Source organism: Bos taurus, chromosome 1 (assembly GCF_002263795.3).
Source record: "Bos taurus isolate L1 Dominette 01449 registration number 42190680 breed Hereford chromosome 1, ARS-UCD2.0, whole genome shotgun sequence".
NCBI lineage: Eukaryota > Metazoa > Chordata > Mammalia > Artiodactyla > Bovidae > Bos > Bos taurus.
In genome coordinates this window covers 45,027,651-45,047,190 of record NC_037328.1, presented here as the reverse complement: position 1 = coordinate 45,047,190, position 19,540 = coordinate 45,027,651, and the positions used below count along the sequence as shown (strand labels likewise).

Genomic DNA, 19,540 nt, shown 5'->3' with positions numbered 1-19,540 from the left:
ATAGTAATCATCTCTGGATATTGGTGGACTTTCAGAGAATATATTAGGATTCCAAGTTGCTCAGCTTCACTAAATTATTTCAAAGTCAGAGTTTTGAAAAACAGGTTTTAAAATAAACAAAGCCTTTAATCCATTTTGAGTTTATTTTTGTGTTTGGTGTTAGAAAGTGTTCTAGTTTCATTCTTTTACAAGTGGTTGACCACTTTTCCCAGTACCACTTGTCAAAGAGATTGTCTTTTCTCCATTGTATATTCTTGCCTCCTTTGTCAAAGATATGACCCAGAGGGATGGTATGGGGAGGGAGGTGGGAGTGGGGTTCAGGATTGGTAACATGTGTACACCCGTGGCGGATTCATGTTGATGTGTGGCAAAACCAATACAATATTGTAAAGTAATTAGCCTCTAATTAAAATAAATAAATTTAAATTTAAAAAAATAATAAAAAAATAAAATAAACAAAGCCCATGGGTAACATTATATTCATACTGAAAGCTTATCTCCTAAGATCAGGAACAAGACAAGGGTTTCTTATTTTACCAATTCTACTTAACACTGTACTAGAAATTCTAGCCAGTGCAATTAGTCAAGAAAAATTGATAAAGCACATCCACATTATAAAGGAAGAAGTAAAACTATCTATATTCACAAATGACATGATCTTATATACATATAATTATAAAGAATCCACAAAAAAAACCTATTAGAGCTAATAAATAAATTTAGCACACTTGCAGGATACAAAATCAACACACAAAAGATGCAATGAACAATCCAGAAAAATTGTTAGGAAAACAATTCCACTAATAATAGCATTGAAAAGAATAAAGTACTTGGGAATAAATTTAAGCAAGGAGGCTCAAGATTTGTACCTTGCAAACTACAAAACATTGTTGAAAGAGATCAAAGAAGATCTAAATAAATGGAGTATAGCCAGGGGTCGTAAGAGTCAGACACAACTTAGCAAATAAACCATCATTACACCATATATAAAAATAAACTCAAAATGAATCAAAAACCTAAATATGAGAACTAAAATCATAACTCTTAGAAGAAAACACAAGGAAAAAGCTTCATGTCCTGGGATTTGGTACTGATTTCTTAGACATGACACCAAAACACACCAAAATTTAAAACTTATGCACATCAAAGGACAGTATCAGGAAAATGAAAAGACAACCCTTAGCATAGGAGGAAATTTTGCAAATCATATATCTGATAAGGAATTGATATCTAGAATATATTAAGAACTCCTAAATCTCAACAAAAAGCCAAAAAAAAAAAAAGCCAAACAAAATTTTAATGGGCAAAGGACTTGAAGACTCATTTCCCCAAAGGTGTTTAAATCCTCAATAAGCTCAAGAAAAAAATTATAAACATCATTAGTTATTAGAGAAATGCAAATCAAAACCACTATGAAATATCACTTCACACCCCCTAGAATGGTATTAATAATAGTAAGTAACAAGTGTCGGTAAGGATATGGAGAAATTGGAATCCTTACACGTTGCTATTGAGAATGTAAAATGATACATATATGCGTGCCCAGTCTTGTCTGACTCTTTGTGACCCCATGGACTGTAGCCCTCCAGGCTCCTCTCTCCATGGGATTTTCCAGGCAAGAATACTGGAACAGGTTGCCATTTCTTACTCTAGAAGATCTTTCCAATCCAGGGACCAAACCCATGTCTCTTGCATCTCCTGCATTGACAGGCAGATTCTTTTCCACCGTACCACCCGGGAAGCCCATAAAAATGATACAGCCATGTGGAAAACAATTTGACAGTTTCTCAAAAAGTTAAAGTAGAATATCATTTTAGATACTGTATTTACCCAAAATAACTGAAAACAGGTATCCAAACATCTACACAAATGTTCAAAGCAGCATCATTCACAAGGGCCACAGTTGAAAACATTCCAATTGTCCATCAACTGATAATGAACAAGCAAAATGTGGTATTTCCATACCACAGAATATTATTCAGCCATAAAAATGACATTAACTTATAATGCAACATGGATGAACCTTGAAAACATTATGTTAGAGAAAGAAGATAGGCACAAAAGGTAATATATTGTATAGTTCTGTTTGTATGAAATAACCAGGATAGGTAAACCATAGAGAAACAAAGCAAATTAGTGGTAACCGGGACTGGAAGGAAAAGAAAAGGGAATGACTGGTTAATGGATCTGGGGTTTACTTTCAGGGTGATGAAAATATTTTAGAACTAAACAGAGGTGAGAGTTGCACAACACTGTGACTGTACTAAATGTTGCTGAATTATACACTTTAAAAAGCATAAAATGTTGCTAGAGGGGAGAAGGTTCCGGGGATGAGAGAACTGGTGAGGGAGATTAAGAGGTACAAATTTCCAATCACAGAACAAATGAGTTCCAAGTATGAAATGTATACTGTTGGAAATATAGTCAATAATTATGTAATATCTTTGTATAGTGGCAGATAATAGATCCAGATACTACATGGATATTAGATCCGAGGGATCATGTTGAAATGTATAGAAATATCAAATCACTATGTTGGGCATGAGGAACTAACATAGTGCTCTAGGTCAGTTATACTTCAGAAACAAACTTACAGAAAAAGAGATCAGATTTGTGGTTACCAGAGGTGGGAAGTGGGGGAAAGGGAATTGGATGAAGGCAGCCAATGGGTATAAACTTCCAGTTATAAGATAAATAAGTGATATAATGTACAATGTGATCAATATAATTAACACTGCTGTATGTTATGGAAGTTAAGAGAGTAAATCCTGAGATTTCTTATCACAGGAAACAATTTTTTTCAATGTCTTTAATTTTGTTTCTACATGAGATAATGGATAGTCACTAAACTTATTTTGGTAATCATTTCATTAAGTAAATGACATCATTGTGCTGTACATCATAAACTCATACAGTGTTGTATGTCAATTATTCTTTAATAAAACTGAAAAAGCAAGGAAGGAAGAGAGGGAGGGAGGAATTTAATTCTGTTATGTGAATTTTACTCCAATAAGAAAAGTAAGATAAATAAATGATACGTAGATAGACAGAGGAACAGATGTCAGGTTTGAGATCTAAATGAAATACAAAATCAAGATAATTACATGGATAATTGTACAAAAGTCTACCATATATTAGCTAACTATGTGTCAGTTACTGTGCTTAGGAGATTTCTCTACTATGGCCCTTCAATAATATATTATTATCCCAAGTTAATGTAATGTTATCCTCATTAACAAGACTGGAAAATTGGGTGGTTTAGTAATTTGCTTCTGATCATAAATCTAATAAATGTAATCTTACTGGGGGAAAAAAAAGCATTTTAGTTTATAATATTGAGTGAAACCATTTCTGTTGGAAATTTCCAGTAATATGAATAAATCAGGGAAAAGTAAGAGTTATGCCTTAATCACATGTTCCTATTTCCCATTTGAAAGGTTTCCCTTTAGGGAATTCCCTGGTGATCCAGCAGCTAAGATTCTGTGCTCCCAATTCGGGGGGTCTGGGTTCTATCCCTGGTCACAGAACTAGATCTCATGTGTCACAACTAAGAGTTTGCATGCTGAAACTCAGGATCCTGAATGCCCAACAAAGATCAAAGATCCTGTGTGCTGCAACTAAGACTCAGCACAGCCAAATAGATAAATATTTAAAAAATAAAGGATTCCCTTTAGTTGGAAGGAGAACTGCCACTGGTACTTCCTGGAAGATGTACCACCATGTGTCAGGCACTGTAACCTCACTCAGGCACATAAACTTCACCCTAATTCTCATCCTCACAACCACCCCAAGAAGAGGGTGTCATCATCCCCATATCACAGAGGGTAGAACTGCAACTCAGAGACTTTGGTCATGTCCCCAGTATTACAAAACAGCTGATTGACTAACAGGGTTCCAAGCCAGGAGGGCCTGCCTCCAGAACTCTGTGTGCTCCTTCTTCTACCCAACATGCTCTTTCATCATTTAGCCTTTCTCCATGGGGCAATGTGGCTTGGACACAGTGGCTTGGAAGGACAGTGGCTTGGACACCAGGGTCTGAGTGAGTCATCTCAGCAGTTTGATACAGTTTGAACAATCGGTACTGAGACATAGTTGGTCCCATGAAGACATGGTACTGTCTCTCCCTTAAAACACAGATTATAGACTGGCAGATCCTGAGCCACATCTATATCACAGATGTGCTTTGCCTGCCCTGCACATTTTAAAAAATAAGTTGAATTAATTCACAATGCTTGAAAAATTAGGGAACTTCACGCAGAAGTCCATAGTCTCAGCTTACTTCTAAAAATAGAAATATCTGGCCACACCAGACCTGTATTTCAAAGCATGAACAGCAACATGTATTCTCCATTGATTCATCATTCAGGTTGGTAGCTGCCTGACCAAGTGGAGCAGTCCAGAGGCCTTCATTTTTACACTGGTGCTATGTACTTTATTTATTAACCAATGTCACATTCATAAATTTTTCTAAAATATCAAAGCTGACAGACTCCTTTTGTTGTGTCTATTTTATAGATAAGAAATCTAAGTAAGGTGCAAACCTGCCTCTGGGTCTCCAAACAGTCACAAAGGCACTTGCATCATTGCAAGAGCTCAGGACTCTGCATAAGGGCAGGGCTCCATTCTAAAGGGTTGAGTAATTAACAAAAGAGAGATCAATCATCAAATTAGAAATCTGAGCTTACAGTACCCATAAACTCCAGGAGGAGAATGCCACCCAGCTGCTTTGCCTGCTGTTTGGACATATCTGTGTTTTGTAATACCCCTTTATAATACTTCAAGGAAAGCTCACAGTGGAAACCAAAGTGATCAGAGCCCAGGTCCCTGAAGGCCCTGGAAGAAAAAGAGACTTTCTAGCTCCTCTGTGCTCACTGTTTGGAAATGACAATAAGGAAACTCAAACCATGTAGTCAATTCTCAGTTTAAGGGGCCCAGCCATTTCAACCAGGGTGTCAGAACTGCTTCTCATGTTTTCCTCTCACATCAATACATGGAGGTTGACAGAGAAATCTGTGTCAACCAAAGGCCTTTTGAGAGGTTGAGTTTAATGACCTAGTTAGTTTAAGGACTAGCTCTCCAGTTCCCACCCATCAGTCTCACTTGTGTTCCTTCAATTCCATTCACATTACTCACCTATCCCAGCCTGGGGAGTGATCAACTCCAGCTCCCAGAGGGAAGACATAACAGTTGTTGTGGGTTAAATCATTCCTTCTAAAAGGGCGTGTTGAAGTCCCAACCCCTGATACCTGTGAATGTAACCTCATTTGGAAATAAGGTCTTTGTAGATAACATCCAGATGAGGTCATATTGGATCAGAATTGACCATAAATCCAGTGGTGAGTGGGTGATAGCTCAGTTGGTAAAGAATCTGCCTGCAATGCAGGAGACCCTGGCTTGATTCCTGGGTCGGGAAGATCTGCTGGAGAAGGGATAGGCTACCCACTCCAGTATTCTTGGGCTTCCCTTGTGGCTCAGCTGGTAAAGAATTCACCTACAATGTGGGAGACCTAGGTTCGATCCCTGGGTTGGGAAGAAGGCTGCCCACTCCAGGATTCTGGCCTAGAGAATTTCATGAACTGTATAGTCCATGGGGTCACAAAGAGTTGGACACAACTGAGCGACTTTCACTTTCCAGTGATGAGTGCCCTTATAAGAGGTCCATGTAAAGACACAGGTACACAGAAATACACAGGTGTGACTCTGGAGGCAGAGATTGGAATTATGCTACCAACAGGCCAAGGAAAGTCAAGGATTGCTGGCAACTGACAAATTCTCCCTTGGGGCCCCCAAGAAAGAACCAACCTGCTGACAACTTGATTTTTAGTTCTATCTCCCAGAACAGTGAAGTCTTCCTGCTTGTTGGAATTTGTTATTGCAGCCCTTGTACACTAATACAGGGGCTAAGGCTGAAATAAGCAGAAGAGTATCACCTGTCCTAAACTCAAACCTGGACACACTGGTGACTCTCACTTATCTTTCAAACCCCAACTAAAGTTCACCTTCTCCTAGAAGATTTCTCAACCCTCTTCCTATGGAATTAATAGTATCTCCTCAAGGCAGAGGCATTTTCAGGTTGGAACATTTCATTCAAGCAACAGTCTCATAAGATATCATTACTATTTTTTAGTTGAGGAATCTTAAGCACACAGAACAGTTAGTCTATGGTCATGTGATTAATATGGTAGATTCAGAATTCAGATCTGGGTCCGCCTGACCTGGACTCACAGACTTCTCCCTTCATGCCACAGTCACAACTGTTTTTTGAGTTTCCAAAATAAAATCCCTCCCAGGTGTGTTGTCCTCTTTCCTTGATTCTCTCTGCACTGTGGTCCTCACACTGGGAATGACAAAGTGCAAAAGTGAGCTTTAGAAATACTCATTCACAAACAGACTCAGAAAACATGATTCATGGAATAAATAAATGTGCCTGAGAGATTTTTTTTAACCTTTTCTAAATTGCCTTTGATTAGGCTTTTGAGAAAAATATATTTGGCTGTAATGTGGTTCAAGAAACCATTTTGATAGGTGGGGAGGGGAACTCCCTTCAGGTTTGTCTATTACTTAATCATTTATATATGAGCTATTTTAAATAATGGCCACTGTGGGTATTTTCCTCATTCTGTTCACCTCTCCATATTTATGGTTCCAAGAACCCAGGTGTACCTTTTCTCTAATCTGTCTATATATTGTTTATTAATCACATATGGAGAAGTAGTAAGAGAAAAAATATGCTGAAAAGCAAATCACAGTGTAATAGTATTACCTGAGATAGAGTTTGGGGCATAAACATTCATAGCAACAAAACATGGAAGCAAAATAAATTCACCTAAGCCCCTGAAACATTTTTGTTTCAGAGGAAACTAACAGGGAGAGGGCAGGGGAGGAGACGTATTGTTGTTAAACCTGCCTTTCCCGCCAGTGTGTGTGTTTGCATTGGTATCAAATGTTCATTTTCCTTTAAGTCCCAAACTAATCTAGGCATAATGACAGATGGAAAGTTTTTAAATGATCTTGGATTTATGCCCAAAGATTCTAACCTCAAATCTCTTCCTTAGAAAAGCTCCTGGGGAAATATGAAAATATTATTCCTCTGCCAGAAAGAACGATATTAAGCCAACCTATGGCCTGGAGAATCCCAGGGACGGGGGAGCCTGGTGGGCTGCTGTCTATGGGGTCACACAGAGTCAGACACGACTGAAGCGACTTAGCAGCAGCAGCAGCAGCATGGTCAGTTATGAAAGCTCACAGCTTCCTCCCTCAGATATTTAATCAAACATTAATGATTAAAGAAGCACTAAATAGTTTCATTCATTCTGAGCTTATCTTTATTATTCCTTTTTTCAACTCTGGGTTTCCCCCTTTCTCCTTACTTTCTAACTTCTTTATTTGCATATTTAGCTCTTTAAAAACTTGATTTAGTAAATATATGGAGAATCGTCAACCCAACAAAGATGGAATATACTATTTTTTCAAATACATGGAACATTTACTGCCAGTGACATTGGGCTACATTCCAAAGGCAGTCTCAACACATTTTAAAGGGAACACATACAAAGCAATAGAATTGCAAATAAACAATAAAAAAGAAAGAATATTTTGGGGAAACTGAAAAGTATGCTCCTAAATAACTCATAAATTAAAGAGGAAAGCACACAGAAAATGCAACATTCAAAATTTCCCAAGAGTGAAATCTCACAGGAGGTAGCTAAAGTAATATATAGAAAAGGAATTCTATAGAAAGGTATGGGGCTTCCCAGGCAGCTCAGCAATAAAGAATCCACCTGTTGTGCAAGACCTGGGCTCAATCCCTGGGTTGGGAAGATCCCTTGGAGGAGGGCATGGCAACCCAGTACTCTTGCCTGGAGAATCCCATGGACTGAAGAGCCTGGCAGGTTATAGTCCATAGGGTCGCAAAGAATCAGACAGGACTGAAGCAACTGCGGACACATGCAGTCTTAGATGTATTATATGTGAAAATAAGAAAATTAAATATAAGTGAATATTCAACTCAAAAAACTAGAGAGAAAGAGAAGACAACCTTATGACATTAAAGAAAAAACTGAAAATAAGGAGAAATTGACAAATCCATAACTAATATAAAATTTTAACAGATCTCTATCAGAAAGTGAAAGATCAACTGAATGAGAAGCAATTAGAAACAGAGAATACATAAACATACAATTAAAAAGAGTTCCAAGAGCCTGCCTTTACCCCACATTGAGAGGAATTTTTAATTTCCTTTTAGTTTCCCTGGAGCCAAACAACCAGCCATCATATCTACCCCAGACCTGGAGTCCATAGGCCTGCAGTCCACATCTTCTCCAACTATGCATTCCTATTCTGTCTGGCCCGCCGGTGGCTTGCCCTACTTTGGGTTGTTTAATTGCAACTACATATTTTTTACCCTCTTACTTTCATTTAGTTTTCTCTTTTTTAATATCTTTTTAATTTCATAGGTATTTTTGATAGTTTATGTATCATTGTTATATGTTTGAATCAGAGGAGATTTGCTGAAGCATAAACCCACTTGTCATCTTGGTCAGAAGTTACCACTGTTGAATTTTTTTAAATTTATTTTTAGTTTTGATCAGCAATACATGCACAATATACAGTAAAGTATTCCCATCAAGAGATACAGAATGCATAATTATGTTTTACATGCCATTCTATTTAGCTTCCCAACAGATGATAAATAATCTCACAATGCAACTTCTGTATACCAGCTGGTTAAATTTACTGATTATAAATTTTATCACATGATAAATAATTTTTTACTTTTTCTATATGATTTTTCCTTCAAAATAACCCTTGAATCTAGCTCTTTACTCGCCTTGAATCTAGCTCTTTCTACTCTCCCACAAGCTTAAATATCACATCTTTCCTAGCTACCATTTCGACCATGATATTTCTCTGCCCCTTGCCCACAAGGGCATTGTTATCACTCTTCACTGAAATGCAAATCCCTGGAAGAACCTCATCATCCCATATCCTTGAACTTTAGTGACTAAAAATCTCCTTTAAGAAATCTTCTGTCATTAAACCACATTCACCTTTCATCCCAGACTTTCATTATATCTATATATGTATATTGGATTATGACTTATCAGTCTCTATAAAATAGTAGTCCCCAATCTTTTTGGCAACAGGGACTAAATTCGTGGAAGACAATTTTTCCATGAACTAGGGTGGAGGAAGTGAGAGTTTCAGTTCAATTCAAGTGCATTATATTTTTTGTGTACTTCATGTTTTTTCATATTATATCAGCTCCTCCTCAGATCAGACATTAGATCCCGGAAGTTGGGGACCCCTGCTGTATTGTAGATGTTCACTATGTTTTCAACAACACTCCAAGATTAGGGAGTCAACAGTAAAATGGAAAATGCCTGGGATTTGGAGTCAAACAGACCCACATTTAGAACCTAGCTCCATTACTGAGTGATCCTGGGAAAGTAACTTGCTCTCTCTGAGCCTTCTTTATCAGTCAATTGGGAATGATAATATCTAACTTCCAAGTTGTCATGAGGACAAAATGAAACACAAGGACAAAATGAGAATGAAATAATGTGTATGTAAAAGTCGCGTCCAGCAGCCAGCACATACTTATTCCTCAACACATAATTCCCTCCCTTTCCTGCCTTCCATGTTTCTCAAGCTTATTACTCATTAGGCTTTAAGTGACTTTAACATCAGGAACTGCTTCCAGCTAAGCACCAGCTCAGAGTTCCTACAAAATGGATATTCAGGTGTGTGAAGAAGGTGGACACCTCCCACCTCCTTTCCTGCTGCTCTGTCACTATTCCCACCAGGGTCACTGAGCCCCTCAATTAAGCATCACCTGTCAAAGGCTCACATTCTCACTGCCAGCAGAATATCAGAAGGCAGTCTCTGGGTTTCAGAGCACAACACCTACAATCAAAGAGAGAAGGCCATCAGTGAGACACCAGGCACGTTGACTGGAGGCCCCAACTCACCTGCCAGAACCAGCTTCCCTGAAGCAGGAAAAGGCTTGTCCGCAGAAGTTCCACAGTTATACTGGTCTGTGCAAAGAGCTCCATGAAGGCAATCACGCCTGTCGAAAACACGACCAAGACCAGAAGCTTGTGCACAAAGATGTCCAACATTTCCCGGCCATGAATGTGATTGTAGAAAACAAAAGCTGTCAGAGGCAGAAAAAATTGTTTGCCTTTTTCAGTGAAACTATCTACTGTTTCCCTCAATACACAACTTTCATAAACACACACATTTATTTGTCCAAAATATCAGATGCTCACTGCTTCCTACAATATTGGAAACCTCTAGCATTTGGGGGGACTTCCTAGGTGGCACAGTGGTAAAGAATCTACCTGCCAATGCAGGAGGTGCAGGAAATGTGGATTCCATCCTTGGGTCTGGAAGATCACCTGGAGTGGGAAATGGCAGCCTACTTCAGTATTCTTGCCTGGAAAATCTCATGGACAAAGGAGCCTGGTGGGCTACAGTTAATGGGGTGGCAAAAGAGTCGGACATGACTGAGCACACAGCATTTTTGGAGTCATCACTACCTCTTTAGGATGGAATCTTTGAAATTTCCTTTCCCCTTCCCCAGCTTTTATTCTCTTCTCCACTATATCATGACATTTTCTATAACTATATTTCAAAGCCATGTTTTATGCAAAAATAAGAATAATAAGCATGAAGGGAACAGTGAAACAGGTGTTGAGGTGAACAGACAGATGAATGAGACAAACCTTCACCTTAAGAAATTCAGTCCACTGAAGGCAGTAAATATACACACAAGTCATAAGAGTGGAATTTGATGGGTGTTATAAGATTCTCTGGAAGCTCCCAAGAAGTAGTAACTAACTATATTTTTTAATCCCATGGACAGAGATGCTGGCTTCAGTTTCATCCTTTTCATTTAGATGAGAGGGAAAAGATGTTCACTGAAAATATGGTAACACCCTCAGATAAAGAGAATCCTGGCATCATGGCTGGTGCCCAACCAAAGCTCTTACCTTTGGATGTGGGAGGCAAAGTGGACATTAGGAAAGACTGTCTCTTGATAATGGGGAGATTTTTCTAGTTCTACAAACAATCTATCCCTTATATATAAAATAAATGAAAACAAATCATTAAATACTTGTTTTCAGTGTTTCTGTACAGAGTAACAGGGAGGCTAATGGAACAAAGAATGTTAGGACTTCATTTTTATGCGACCGGATTTTTTGGACCCTGTTTATCATGTAATGGTGGAGTTTCACTATATCAATATTAGATTTGGAAGCTACTCTACTGTGAGTGGTGGTCTCCTCGTTTGAGGATATTTATGCTTCACTATTCTCAGCTCAATTTTATATGTCAAAAATGGAAATAATGATCATCTCTTGGATAAATCAGAGATAAACAATGGCTGTCATTATTGTTGATTCGTTGCTTAATCGTAACAGACAAGTTCTGCAAGCCCCATGGCTGGAGCCCAGTAGGCTCCTCTGTCCATGGAATTCTCCAGGCAAGAATACTGGAGTAGGTGTTTCTTTAAGAAAATGTGAACTATGAATAAAACACATTGAATTTTTTCATGTGTTGTACTAAATGAGTCAGTGTGTGTGTGTATTAGTATTCAGTCATGTCCAACTCTTTGTCACCCCATGGATTGTAGCCCACCAGCCTCCTCTGTCCATTGAATTCTCCAGGCAAGGATACAGGAGTGGTAGCCATTTCCTTCTCCAGGGGATCTTCCTGACCCAGGGATCAAACCCAGGTCTCTTGCATTGCAGGCAGATTCTTTACGAACTGAGCCACCAGGAAAGCCCAAATGAGTCAGTAGGGAAGGAAAATCTTTGGCATCCTGTCTAGGACATCTCAATAGCTCACCATGGCCCAAACTAAACAGATGACCTTGTGGGCCAAGGCTATACCAGGACACAAAAGAAATATTATTGTAAAGGGCTAGACAAATGTCCAAGAATAATGAAAGGTATATGAAAATACTCATACTTACCCTCCACAAATAAGGCATTTGATAACATTAACTTGCTAAAGGAGGCAGGAAGTGAAACGACGGTAGAAGATAAGATATTGGTTACACCCAGCAGCCCAAAGAAGAAGTACATGGTAAAATGCTGCCAGCTCAGGAGTTGGACCCATTGACCCTCTTTGTAGTCATATAAGGTCAGGTGTGGTCCTCCAGGATAAAACTGTTCTCCAAGGATGCCTGCAGAGGGATATATCACACTTTAAGCCATGTTTCCACAATTTTACTGAAAAAGGAAGATGAAGAAGAACAGGCTACTTCTTATCCCAATATATTATCTTTTTATGGCACTGATTCTTCTATCTGGGCTGTTACCTAACAACTGAGCACTGGTTCTTTAGGCTGGTTTTGAAGCTTCAAAGATTGGTTTGGATAATCATTCTTAGTCAAAGATAGTGAGTTTCATCAAACAGCTATTTCAGATCTTCAAAGCTAATGGTCTTAGTTCCACAGAGTTCCCTGATTAGTTCCCCTGATGGCCTTAGTTCCTACTTTAATCTAATGACTAGATAAATCCTGAGTAATTTTAGATTTAGATTTGTGAGATTAATCCTATAGCATCTGATTAATTCTTCTTACATAGTACATCTTTGGGTAGTGAGTTGTGCTTGGTTCAGGATTAAAATGCTAGAGTTCAGCTTCTCCCCAGTTACGGATAACTGAGAAAGCACACACAGATATAGCATACAGTCTAGCCAGTTACACAAATTCTGAAAAACTTTCTTGAAGATGCTGCTTCATTTATTTATCTATAGAATTTGGCAAGGAAATTCCTCTCTTTGAAAAATAGTTGATCCACAGTTGGATGACCATCACAAAGACCTCTCATCATGAACAAAGTATGAAGAAATCTGAAGGAAAATTAGGAAGTTCTGCCTTCAATAAAGGAGAGGCTGAAGTGGAGCTCTAAAAACACAATGTTTTTACAGAATCATAGAACCAATGGAAAGGCCTTACAATCATCTGGCCCAACCTCTGTCTCTAATTTAGTAACCACACAAAAAGGATGAACACAGAAGATAAGGTTTTCTTCAACCTGAACCCTGTGGATAGCCTATCAGCAATAATTTATTATTGACACTTTCCCATAATCACTTGATTACCTTTGTGACATTTTGAAAAATGGTTTTGGATAGAGTTAACTCTTTCAGGCCTCAGAATAACTGACATAAAATTATCTTAAAGGCTCCAACTAAATCTAAAAAGAAAATTCACCTTGACTGGACAGGCAAGTTAATTGCTATGACTAACTCATAAGGAATAGCCCTTTGTATAACATGAAGTATAAGTTCTAATAAATTATACTAGGTAGAAATTACAATTAGAATAGGTATTCAGGTATTTTTAATGAAATATTTATTTTAGCAATTTTTTGTTTTGATATTGAATTATCTCTTTGCATGTGAAAATACCCCAAAAAGCAAACAGAACACAGAAAAGGGTCACTCACCCGTTAAAGTCATTCCAACTATTACAATTCCTTCCAACATTTCAGCTCGATGGAATAATGCTTTGGAATCAAGGTAAGAAGTCCGTTTCTGCTTTTTGAAGGCATATTTCAGAATGTACTTTATAGTCCACCAAATCCCCAAGATAAAGAAGAAGGATCCAGGGAGAGCATGGCCTTTGAAGTTCCCCATAACTACCAAAATAAGAACATAGAGAAGATGAAGGTGTTTCCTTTCCAAAACTTGGCCAAAACATCACTTATTCCCATGTACTATCTTCTGATGATGGTAGATATATACTGCTGGGTCAGAGGATCCAGTATAACTGTCGACAGACATAGACCAATTACAGGATCAACAATACCATCAAGTAGAAAGACAGACATTCGTTGAACAATTAACCTTATTCTAGGCACTGTGTCTACTGGTTTACATGTGATCTCTAACCTAATTTTCACAATATACCAACGAATCAGGGGTTAAATCATATTTTCAATTGGGATACAGGTGTAGAGAAGTGAAATTACTTATCCAAATCTCACAATTATTAAAAAAAACTTTGATGAATGTGAGTCTCAGTGAACTCCGGGAGTTGGTGATGGATAGGGAGGCCTGGCGTGCTGCGATTCATGGGGTCGCAAAGAATTGGACACGACTGAGCGACTGATCTGATCTGGGTGTAGAGTGAAAGAGAAAAAGAGAGAAGTCTGGGATGGATGTTTTGGCCTGAGAACCTGGGAGAAGGGACTTGCCACTGTTTTTAACAAGGAGCTCAAAAGATCTCTTAAAAGTGATAGTGTGTACTCAGCCAAAACACTTTAATCATATTTGAAAGATAGTAATAGGAAAGTTCTATCTTTATGTTTAAAACTCAAAGTGATATGAAATTGCCTACAAAAAATTTTAAGTAGGTAATTTCAGAGTATCAAACATCAAGTGTGTGGAAGAGACCACTAGTGCTCATCAAATATCTGTGTATTCTTCCACGCACTTTTCCTAGCCTCCTCTCCATTTTAATCAGAACCATGTTTCTAGTTCTGTCCAGCAGATTGTGGCATTTGTCACTTTCATGTTAAGTCAGTTAAGAGCTTATGTGACTCCTTTAACTTGTTTTTCCCCTGCTTTGGCAACCTAGGCATGGTATAACTACAACATAGAAGATAGTCAACCAGATTGCATTAGATTTTTGCAGGAAACAACTCTTTATTGAGTTAAGTCATTAAAAGTTGACATTTAACAGCCTAATCCAGCAGATTGAGAGGGATACCAAGCCAAATCAAATTTAAATTCTGTAAACATAACTGCTATATGATCGAGCAATAAAAAACAGAAATATCCTCCTTTTTTGGTCAGTGCTATAGAAAACCAGGCTTGAATTGAATTGCTACATGATCAAGCAACAAAAAACAGAAATACTCTTTTTTTTTGGTTTTGACCAAATATGTCTTGAATTCAGTCTTACAGAAATTCAGTCTTGAATTTTTTGAGTTTACGTGAGTAGTCCTTTGTTCAAAGCTAATGTACCTTCTACAGAATAACAAAGAGAGAACTCAGAATCATCCCTGTGGATTGGACAGTAGATCAGTGCAGAAGAACTCATGAGAGGGGGATTTCAGGATTCTCCCCAGCCCAGTAGGGCTGAGTGCTGGACCCCTTGGTTTGGGACAGATTCCTTTGAGTTACTTCCACATCCTCCTGACAGAACCGTGAAGTTTCAAAGATGAACTATGAAGCTGACTAAAACACTAAAAGTCTCTTAAATCTCCAGCTGAGATCCCAGACGGACATTCCAGCAGCCCCTGAATCATCCATACACTGGAGTGGGTTGCTATTTCCTTCTCCAATGCATGAAAGTGAAAAGTGAAAGTGAAGTTGCTCAGTCGTGCCCGACTCTTAGCGACCCCATGGACTGCAGCCCACCATGCTTCTCCATCCATGGGATTTTCCAGGCAAGAGTACTGGAGTAGAGTGCCACAAGAGACTAAAAAATACGTCTACATGGGATTGAAAAGTACACCTACACTGTAAATTTTTTTTAACTTTTCTGGAAAAGAATCTGATATATTCTAAAGGAATCTTAAAGATTTTTACGTTCCTTGGTACAGGGATTGCACTTCTAGGAATTAATCCTAAACATCTAACTGGAAATAGAAGTACCAAATTAGAAATAATATACATCTCTAAAATTAGGAGATAGGGGATATATTTAGTTAAAATAAATAAATAGGATTTTTTTAAAAACTGAGGAAGATCTGAAGACCTAGAAAACTAGATCTGAATCCCAACTTTACCATTTACCCACTCCATGTCTTTGGGAAAGTTATTTACCCCTTCAGGGCCTCAGATTCCTCTTCTGTTGTGATCATGGGGCTCATGTGCTCAGTGGTATTCAACTTTTTGCAACCTGCTCTACAGTAGCCTGCCAGGCTCCTCTGTCCATGGAATCCTCCAGGCAAAAATACTGGAGTGGGTTGTCATTTCCTTCCCCGGGATCTTTCTGACCAAAGGATTGAACTCTCATCTCTTGCATCTCCTGCACTGGAGGCAAATTCTTTACCACCTGGGAAGCCCCCCTCTTTTCTTAAGTAAGACAAACTTTCTAACTGATAAAATGAGATATTTCAAAGCAAACAAACCACAGTATTATTAAACAAGCTCCTGCTATTCTCAACCCATCTCAAACTATGAAAGAGAAACAAAAGTAAAACCAGATGAGAAATTCTACTTGGATACCAACTGCAGCAAAGCAAGAAGCACCTATACCATTCACCTAGCAATCATTCATGTATGGCCTGTAACATTGCTCCTGCTGCTGTCTTAGAGGGTTACTAGAATTTTCTGTGGTTATTTAACTCCTTGACTGCAATTAAAGTATAAGCTGCAAGTAGATTGAAAGCAGGAACCAATCTACTCTTCCATTCCCCACTGGACCTATGAAGCTCTAAGTTAACAAGAGTAAATAAGCCCTTCTTATAACACAGGATCACATATTTATTCAACACCTCCATTGAACTAATCATCTTATTTATACCACCCACTACCAGAAAATAATATTTTCTCCAGTTATCACCACTCATCCACTTACTCAAGCCCAAAAATATGAAAGTCATCCTAGAGTCCACCTGTGTCCCTGAAAACTAATTGGTTATTGATACTTACTGCCTCTACTTCCTTTGTCAATCCTCTCCTGCCCCAAACTTGGTTGACTTCCCCTAGCCTCTTGAATTTTATCTACTTGGAAAATCCTCCCTCATGGACAGACAGAAAAGAATCACTCTTACACCTTCTCAGAGTACTCAGTTCTTATTTTAATGAATTCTTTGTGTGATTAGTTACTGGAAATGTGCCTTCTCCATTAGCCTGTATGCTCATCACTATATTGTGAGAGCCTGTAAAGCAGGTAATTGAGGCCTCTCAGTGGTTATGAGCCTGGGTCATCCATTTTTTCTCTTTTTTTAGGTTCTTGGTATATGGGGGATAAAAAAGAAGGAAGTTCCAAACAAGAGTTACCAAAATTGTGGTTGCTTTTAAATATTCAGGTTTTCCTAATAAATACTTTGAATACACACATAAAATATATTGCGTATTTTAGAAATGGCATGAAAATATCTGAATTGTAAAACTCTAAGCCAAGTCTACCTCCATGACCAGCTAACAGATTCTTGTACCCCCGAAGGCTGAACAAACCAGTATATCTCAGAACAGTCCCTGGGATGTGATTGGGAGGCAATGGGAATAGTTGAAAGATTTTGAGATGATCAGAGTGGGATAAGAAATGACTCCTTTTCCTATGTCAGTTATAGAACTTCTGTATCGTTAGCCTTTTAATCTGAAACATTCTAATAGTTCCAATCTTTCTGTTTAAAAGACCCAAACAAAATGAAGTCAAAGCAGTCTTGCTATATTTGCCTGGCTAAGGGACTCAACAGACCCAGTTGCTCCTAAAAACAAAAATGGCACTCACTTAATTTCACTTCCATTGTGGAGAGAGAAAACTCACTCAGAACCTCAAACATCACTCAAGTCAACTTCTAGAACACCACCACCTGTATATCTGTCTTTTGTTCCCTGGTTTCCTATTGCCTGCAAGTGCAATTGCTGGTAAAAACCTAGTAATCCAGAGTTTAATTAGATCTCAATCCAAAAGCTGACATGTTGCCTTTGGAAGGAGAACATGGGGCCCTCCTCCACAAAGCAGAGCACTCCCGCCAGACAGCCAGCAGAAGCCCCGGGGAAACCACCAGGCTAGCAAACCAGAAGGTCCTTCATCAGCATCCTCCCTGCTTGATCGCACCACTTATAAAGGTTCAGGCGGCCCTAAAGTGGTGAGCTTCATGATTCAATCACTGGTTTCTAGCTTCCAGTCATCCTAAAAATTTATACACTTCCCCATCCAGAAAAAACCCTCTGCTCCTAATGACACCAAACATCACCCCCTAAGCTAAGACAAGAAACAATGCCTGAAACCCCTATTAGCTGTATTTTACTGACCAACACCTGCCATACACGAACACTCACTCACCACCCAAAAGGGAAATATTTTAAAACTCTAGCATTTGGGGGTAATACTGAGCAAATCTCAAGTGCAAAATCAGGTGTTAGGTGTTCATTCCCATTAACCAAAGCCACTTAAACAATGACCAGGCCTGTGTACGGAAAGGGGAGAGAACTGAAAATAGTTGCGAGAAACAGGTTCTGAAATTTACTCATTGGATTCTGAACCAGATATAAATGAAAACCATGGAGAAAAATTTAAACTAAAAATTCATCTTCAGCCACCACCAAACTTCAAGTAAAAATTCATCTTGAGCCATGACCAAAATAAAATAGTACTAAATCTTATTTAGTGACTCATATCAAGACATTTATAAATCCAATACAATAAACCCATTTGAGCTATTTCTTGAGCTCACTTTATCATTTGCCTTCATTTTCAAAGCAATGTGTATATAAGCATATGTAGCTTTAATTTTTTTTTTGATTCTCCATCATTCCATATCAGTTCTTTCTCTCCCAAATTTCAACTGTTGATGTATGGAACAGTCTTATGGACTCTGTGGGAGAGGGAGAGGGTGGGAAGATTTGGGAGAATGGCATTGAAACATGTAAAATATCATGTATGAAACAAGATGCAAGTCCAGGTTCAATGCACGATACTGGATGCTTGGGGCTAGTGCACTGGGACGACCCAGAGGGATGGTATGGGGAGGGAGGAGGAAGGAGGGTTCAGGATGGGGAGCACATGTATACCTGTGATGGATTCATTTTGATATTTGGCAAAACTAATACAATTATGTAAAGTTTAAAAATAAAATAAAATTAAAAAAAAAAAAAGACATTCTTAGTTAAATTATCCTTACCTTCACACTTTCCTCAGTGTCAACTCCCATGCAATTCTCTTCTCCCAGAATAGAATTTACAATGGTCCCAGTCTCAAGAAGGAAAAGCAGATACTGACTGGCCTAAATCTAAAATTGTCCCGTTTTCCTCCTTGGAGACTAAACCAATGTGCTCACATTAAATCAATGTGCCACCTTGAACCTGAGCAGATAAATCTTCCGAATATGTCACAATGCCTGCATTGTGTGTCTAAGGACCACATCCTTTTAAACACCCTACCTCCAGTTCAAACATTGTGCCACAGAATATTTCCCAATGAGACTCACCTTGACACCCCACCCACATGACCACAGTCCTGTCCCACCTGCTGTGAAAACCAGAGCCAGGAGAACATGTCTGATCTTTGGCCTCTGTCTTCCAGGCTATCAAGATGGACAAGCAACAAAAGGAAAGACCATGGCAGCAGTAATGTAATAAAGCCTGATTTTAAGTCTGATAAAGACAAACCATCTTCTTACAGGGCATCAAGCAAGAGACTGGCACAGGTGCTTAAGTTGGGAGTCACAGCCAAATCAAAGTTATAGGAATAAGAAAGTTCAGTTCAGTCCAGTTCAGTCACTCAGTTGTGTCCAACTCTTTGTGACTCATGGACTGCAGCACACCAGGCCTCCCTGTCCATCACCAACTCCCAAAGTTTACCCAAATTCATGTCGGTGATGACATCCAACCATCTCATCCT

At 38.7% G+C, this 19,540-nt stretch overlaps 1 protein-coding gene across 2 annotated transcripts in view; it reads right to left on the bottom strand.

Annotated features, from left to right (window-relative positions):
• Positions 1-19,540, bottom strand: part of TMEM45A (transmembrane protein 45A) — a 113,042-nt gene that overhangs the window by 14,157 nt on the left and 79,345 nt on the right. For both annotated transcript variants that reach the window (NM_001075405.1, XM_015470833.2), the window contains 3 exon segments: positions 9,972-10,156; positions 11,981-12,193; positions 13,464-13,655. In NM_001075405.1, coding sequence (NP_001068873.1) covers positions 9,972-10,156; positions 11,981-12,193; positions 13,464-13,653 — 588 coding nt within the window. In that variant the 5' untranslated portion in view covers positions 13,654-13,655.